The sequence below is a fragment of the Sinocyclocheilus anshuiensis genome, unplaced genomic scaffold (genome assembly GCF_001515605.1).
Source record: "Sinocyclocheilus anshuiensis isolate Anshui unplaced genomic scaffold, SAMN03320099.WGS_v1.1 scaffold1559, whole genome shotgun sequence".
NCBI classification, from domain to species: Eukaryota; Metazoa; Chordata; class Actinopteri; order Cypriniformes; family Cyprinidae; genus Sinocyclocheilus; species Sinocyclocheilus anshuiensis.
In genome coordinates, this window is record NW_015551091.1 from 347,995 (window position 1) to 355,342 (window position 7,348).

At 34.1% G+C, this 7,348-nt stretch overlaps 1 protein-coding gene across 1 annotated transcript in view; it reads right to left on the reverse strand.

The window, feature by feature from the left end:
* The window catches only part of LOC107662660 (FH1/FH2 domain-containing protein 3-like), a 172,546-nt gene that overhangs the window by 147,740 nt on the left and 17,458 nt on the right, over positions 1 to 7,348 (reverse strand). The window contains exon 3 of the mRNA XM_016452738.1: positions 5,067 to 5,131. Within this exon, the coding sequence (XP_016308224.1) occupies positions 5,067 to 5,131 (65 nt within the window). The remainder of the gene's footprint in view (positions 1 to 5,066; positions 5,132 to 7,348) is intronic.

The window sequence follows — 7,348 nt, forward strand, 5'->3', positions numbered from 1 at the left end:
TTCTTGAATTTGAATTCGTTAGATTTCTCAGGACTATGAATCTAAAAACTATATATTTCTGGTTAATACTTTCGCAGACTGCATGTCGCTGGCGTAAAAATAATGCCACATTCAGAATATTTGATAATTCTATTTCATTCCCTTTTTCATATATATATATATATATATATATATATATACTAATATAATACTACATCATATTTCTATTTCTATTATGTAATACATATTTTTAATGAAAATAAATGAAAATTCAACCTAAAATGTAAATATTTCCAGATACTAATTTAACATATCTTGCTTTGAATGACAATGTAAAAGTTGGTTATTAAATGTCAATCACTTTTATTGACTTTCTCATATATTACTTTATTTTTCTGCCTTTACATTTTAACAATGGGATCCCACACAAGGGATACCTATCATATTTTGGGGTCCTTGGCACCAAAAACTTTTAAAAAACCCTGGTCTAGAGCCCATTAGACTCACACTTACACAGTTGACCCATGTAACTTCCCATAATAATAATGATGGACAGTCAAAACATGGAGGTCATTGAAACCATACTGGGCACAGCAGTAGCCAAACACTCCTGTCATTTAATGAAGTGGTTAGCATAGAAATGGAAAATATAAATAAGGCATGCACAAGTGCAACAGGTTTCACTAATGAGCCCAGACAAGTGCATGAAAATAGTTCTCATGGCGTTGTGTCATTAGGTCTGTTGACAGCTCACTCTGGTGAGTTGATTTATGATGGTGTGGTGCGTAAAGTCCTGCTATAAATAGCAGCAGCATGGTGGTTTTGAATTCATTCCTTTCATCAAACTAAAGATAAAAGGCCCCGAATGTGCGATCAAAAGCACGGCCAGACCTCACTGAAGATATTGCAGATGAGCAATGTTTATGGGAAGTATATGCATCTCTCTATGCATGAAATTACTGTTACAAATAAATGTTGTGTGGCGACACTGTTTTTTTCCCAGAAAAGAGATATTTTAGATTAGCAATTAATTTGGACTGAGCTGAAAATGACCAAAAGTGCTATGTAGGGGGTTGAAAGGCCCTGTTTCCAAAATACTGGTGGAAAATTGGGATTCTATGATGGATTAGTGGATCAACAGACAAATTATTTAACACAAATTATGATAATACATGATTAACCCACAGCTGTGACATCACATAAAACCTGCAGTCGAAAAACTGCAGTTGATTTCAACTCCCAAAGTTCACATGCAGAGACAAATAAGTTTGTAATTGATCAAACTGGAAAAACCAGGACCAATTTTAGCACCACCACGATGCATACTAGCTTTTTAACAAAGAACGTGAAATTTTAAAAAATCATGTAAAATGGATTAATTTAATATTTTAATTTATTAGAATGCAATATGCATCTAGTGTTTACACTACCAAATTGAAATCCAAAAGTGAAATTACCAATTTCGATGCAATTTTTTTAATTGAGGAGTATTAACTGCTTCAAAAAGGCAATAAATAGTCAGTAATAAAATTACAAATTATAAGTTTATAATTATGTACAGAGCTTATTAAAGTTATATAAAGTTAAGTGTCTGACAAATTCAAACACTGAATGTTGAAACTGATTCTTTCCCTCATTCAAAAACAATGTAAACCACAGAGCGTTTAAAATAATTGTATTAACATTAACCAGTGCCGTTATTGTTAACTGAAACAAAAACTATTAAAACTATTTTTAAAATGTTTTCATTCAATGAAATAAAATATAATTATTTAAAAAAAATATATATATATATATATATTTTTTTTAAATAATTATATTTTATTTCATTGAATGAAAAAGAATAAACTACATGAAAATATTAAATGTTGCCTTGGCAACTAACTGAAATAAAATTGGTAAATAAAAGCACTAAAAATTACTAAACTGAAATGAATTAAAGCTAAATAAAAAAGTAAAACTAATATAAAAAAAATCACATAATATCACTAAAACAAACTAAAAATAAAATGAAAACTGAAAATATAAAACCCCAATTCAAAATTTGAATAAATACTATAAAACAGTACATAAAATATACACTTTAAAAGACACTTTAAGCCTGAAGAGCAGCAGCTGTCATCTTGGGTCATCCGCTTAGAGAGCAAGAGAGAGTCTTACCAACCCCTTACCTCCCACACACAGGACCCACCTTTGACCCAGATAGGCCTTCAATCACACAAGCACACAGCTGGTCAGAAAAGCGATCCCATCATTGCTACAAGGAATGCAGCGTGGTTTAGGACAGGTCCCGGGACAGAGGATAGAATGGCAGAATAACATTCAACAAGCTGTAGAGAGGCAAGGCAACATCTGCAAAGCATAGTGGCTCTCTTATCAAGCTGCCTTTTCCATACGGGTTGAAATCGTAGATACGGAACATTGATTCCACAGAGACAAACAACTTAGTCACTCAAAGTACGTTATCAAGACATAAATCAATAACCAAACGTTCAGATCTGTTGATAGGTGAAGCTTCTCGGAAGGGTTTGCTACAAGAGGTACTTGTGCTAAGCTGCTGCCCTCTTTCATGGTTCGCAAATTGCACGAGAACGAAAGGGAAAACGATTCATGGGCAGGTGTCTGAGCAGGTCTGGTTCGTAAAATCACTCTCAACAGATTTCTCAGACCTTGCCAGGAGTTTCAGCAACTTTATTTTTGGACCAAAATACCCCTAGCAAAACAGCTTTGGAGTTTCCCAATGTTTCCGCAATCCCTCAGGCACGCAGGATCAGTAAATGGAGTTGACTGTGAGAGATAACTGCACTTCTTTCATGGGGCAATTTTTGTCCCTGATATCCTTAAATAACACTTTTGCGAAACGTACAAATTAAAACCTGACAGTTCTAAGCTTAATGGCTTTTGCAGGCTGACGGTTATATTTTCCCCTGCAGTCTGGAGAGGGAAAACTGTACGAGCCACGTGTGCTTGGCTGCAGTGCAGCACGCCACTAAGTTTATACTGCTCGCTACAGACACACACTTGTCTTAAACACTGACTACCAGTTCCTGTAGACAACAGCAGTGAATCACTTAGACGTTTGACTGTCGGCATGAAGTCTGGTCCACATTGCGGATTATTCCAGCCAAAAACCGCCCATTTAAACATGAAAAGGCCAACTGACTGACAAGTAAAGCAGCCAACCGCAGTTGTAGATGACGTTTAAGGGTGGATAAATGTGAAATCGGATGATTTTAAAAGCTTAAAGTAAAGGTGTGCTAGTATCTCAAATAAAACTCTTGAATCTTTTGAATATTTGATGTCACAAATCTCACAAAATTTGTCAAACTACAACTTCTCAGACAGAAGATGATGAAAACTGAATATGCTGTAATCATAACCAGTCAGTACACTAAAGCGCCACAGCTTAAAAAATATAAATAAATAGAAAGGCAACAATAGAAAGACATTTTGAGTAAACTACAAAAAAAAGTGGACTTCACAATTAAATGTTAAATATTATTTTTAAATATTTTTACATTTTCTAAAATCTATCTATCTATCTATCTGTCTGTCTGTCTGTCTGTCTGTCTGTCTATCTGTCTGTCTGTCTATCTAACTATCTATCCAGTATTTGAGGGAAAAGGTGTTAGATGTTAAAGGTGTTAAAGATGTTAAAAGGTGTAAGATGTTTAAAGGTAACGTGTACTTCACACACAAAAAAAACTTTATTTACATTTAGCATATTTAATAATAATTCTAAGACAAATTTTCCCGAGGTAATAAAATATGTTTCCAAGCTATGAATTTAAGAAAAATAAAAATAAAATAATAATAATAATAATAAACTGAGTATTGCAAAAACAATTTTGTGGATAAAACTGTGATTTCACCCCATATCAAAGTAAATAAATAAGTATCAAAATAAATAAATAAATAAATCAAAATCATCACTTCCAATAAACCTGCTGCTAAATACAAACAGAAAGGGAATTTGTCGCCACTGGGAAAGCCACTGCAAAGTATTCTTATACATTTATATAAGATTTCTGTATAAAAAAAATGTAATTCAGTTATAAAAATTATAGTTTTTAATATAACTTAACTCCACAAATTCATAAACACATTCATAAAACAATAGCATACAATGGGATACTGAGACATCGTATCATTATTGGAATTCACAGTTCACAAAAACACACTTGGATGGAAACCCAGCATTTGTAGCAGCCTGATAACTTGTAAACACAACTTCCAAGCACACCGATAAAACCTATGTTTATGTCCACTGAGCATCAGACGGTCCATATAATGTATGGTTTGTGGGTGTGCTGTCTGAGACTGCACTTCCAGAGAAACAACTTTATATGCTTAATAGGTTTTGTGGGTGCTGTCTGTGACACTTAATCCTTCGTGACACAGAGATAGCCATAGCTGTCCTGCTTCCACACAATGACACAGATGTTAATCTGGGATAAGGCTTATGGAGGTAATGAAGCCTGATTCTGTCAAAGGCTTTAGGGACATGAGATAAACAACAAGATTGTGAAGAAATATACAGTAACTATGCAAGATAATGTGAGTTCAAACATGCTATCTATCATCTATGTTTTATATTCTGGCAGAAAAATGTTGCCATGGCAAATTTGTGAGTGTTTTTGAAACTGATCACACAGGTTATAAATTAAAAAGTCTAAAACGGAATTAGATTTTAAAGTTTTAAACTCCAATACGCTTGACACAACTTGTGTGTGTGTGTAAAGCACTACCCAGGCTTTCATATAAAGTTGCTACATTAGCTGTTTTATATCGATTGAGAAGTCAAGCATGGAACATATTTAAACTAGATCATAAATGTTGCAGCGTGAGGGCCTATTAGCAAGAGGAAAACTTTACCACACAGTTAAAATCAAGCAGCGGCCTCGGTACGTATAATTTACACATCCGTCATTCAAAAAGCAACAAATGAGAAAATAATTCCTAAACAATCTGATGCTGCCAGAATCTGCTGACTGAGCCAGAAATGTAAAAGGGTGAAGATTAAGTACAAAATGTTTTTTCTCACCATTTATAGTTTAATTACAGGGAAACAGCATCTTGTTACTCACCTATGCAGGCATGGACTCTGACAGACAGCTGTGTTCTCAGGATTATACTGTGCTTCTTTCCTCTCCTAAGGAAAAAAACACAAAAACTAATGAACATCATGCTGAAAATCTAATGAATGTTAAAAAGTTTACAGAACTATGTTGGACCATGTGATATGATATGGACCACAAAGTATGGTTACTCTTTTCCTTTTTTTTTTTACTGTCAAACTCTTAGTGATTTTTACTGTCAAACTCAAAAATCCTGCCAATTCATATTCAAAGAAACAAATAAATCATGATTCATCTAATTACATTACAATGTTTAAAATATATACATATTAAACTGTTACATGGACAAAATAATCGCAACATTTGGTAAAAGTAGTCAGATTATGTTACTTTCATGTTGTGATATTTATATTACAGGTTACATTTTTCTACACTTTTAACAAAAACTAAACAAAACAAAAACACTCAGTTTAGAAATGAATTGAAAGCCAGTAAATTGTGAGTTAAATGCTAGATGAATTATCACAGCTGTAAGTTAAACAGCCTTGTGTTATGATTGATGACTAGATACACACGCTTCTCCCAAACATTCATTTGGAACTCCATATATAGGAGAGCATTTTAACATGGCACAAAGCACCCAGGCTTATTTATATACACTTGTGAAAGTGAATTAATGTTCCACAACACATCTGTTTACACCAGAAGCCTGATTCTGTGTTGCATCTGCTCTTACTGTATATTAGGTCAGGTGAGTTAAGCTTCTAAAGTCTTGAAAGACCAGAACCATGTGTGGCCTTGAGCTCCAAAAGACAGTAAAGATCCAGCCGACTTCCTGTGACTTACTACTAACTGCCAGGAGACTCAGGGGAGAGAGAAACTGGACGGACTGAGTGGGTGAAGAGAGCCATGTTGCGGAAAAAAAGGGTCAGATAGCGTCTGGACTCCCCTGACCCCGGGAGCAGAGGTGGCTGTGGGGATGACATGTAGGTCACAGCATCCGTATAAAGAGTTACGGACAAGTACGGGCACAGACCCAACCCCCATCTCATCCATAGATTATCAGGCCTGATGAACGGAGGAACTGTCTGTCTCATGAATAACTGGAAATAAACACACAATGGAATGATATGCAGCTGCATTTGAGTTGGAGGACAGATGAAGATGGATGGATGCTGAGCATTCAGCTTTAGAACAAGTCGACCAACCGCAATCCCGATCGGCAAAGACTCTGTAGTAACATCCGTGTGGGTTGAAGCCTCCATTTACCAGATATGAGATAAACACATGGAGTGGACAAGAAGCAACACAGTAAAGAAACGCAGACAAAACAGAAACTCGTGGAGATGGGAGAAAATATATTTTTCCTCTAGAAGATTCGCTTCCTCAAACCTATAGCGTATAATACCACAGGTTTGCTTCCCGCAAGCAGGACGGCAACACTGAGACCTGTAAACAAATGTTGCATTGTGTGAGTTATATAATGAAAGTTTGATGATCTGGTTGGCAACATGCCACAGAATGGGACATCTCCGTAAGCGACTACCTAACTTCAGCAGTCTCCAAAATGCTCTGCTACTCATTTAATACACTGTAGTGATATAGCACAAAGCGTATTGTTCAGGCCAGAGTAGACATGTATTCGGTACCTCTACAATTACCATGCAAGTTCAAAATAATTGGAAGCATTCTAGATAACCTATTAATTTTTTTTTTCAGACACACCATAGCTTCATTTTTAACTTTTCTGTCACCTAACTCGAAAAAAATTACTAAACCATATACATACAGAAAAAAAAAAAAAAAAAATGTCTTTCTTCGCAGAAGGCTTGCGGCTTGCCTAGGACATGGTTAATTATTTTTTATTTTATTTTATTATTGTTATACATTTATATTAATATTATTTATTATTATTATTTATATATTTTATTACTATTATACATTTATATTAGTTATTATTAGTTATTATTTAGTCTATTTAATTTACATTTATATCAAGTTTCTTTTTAAAAAAAATTTTTTTTAATATAATTACACAAATATATATTAATTTAAATTAAATTAAATATAAATAATTATTTATTTGAAAAATATCAATATATCAATACATTTAATTTAATCAGGTGTTTTTTTTAAGTTACTAAAACTAAAATTTATATTTTAAACTGTTGATAATAACATATAGAATACCATTTGTGATCTGTTTTTTCAGAGATCTGCTCAATTGCGCTCCTTCCTGCAAAAAAATTATCTCTATGAAGAATTTCAGTCAGGTTTCAGGCCCCACCATA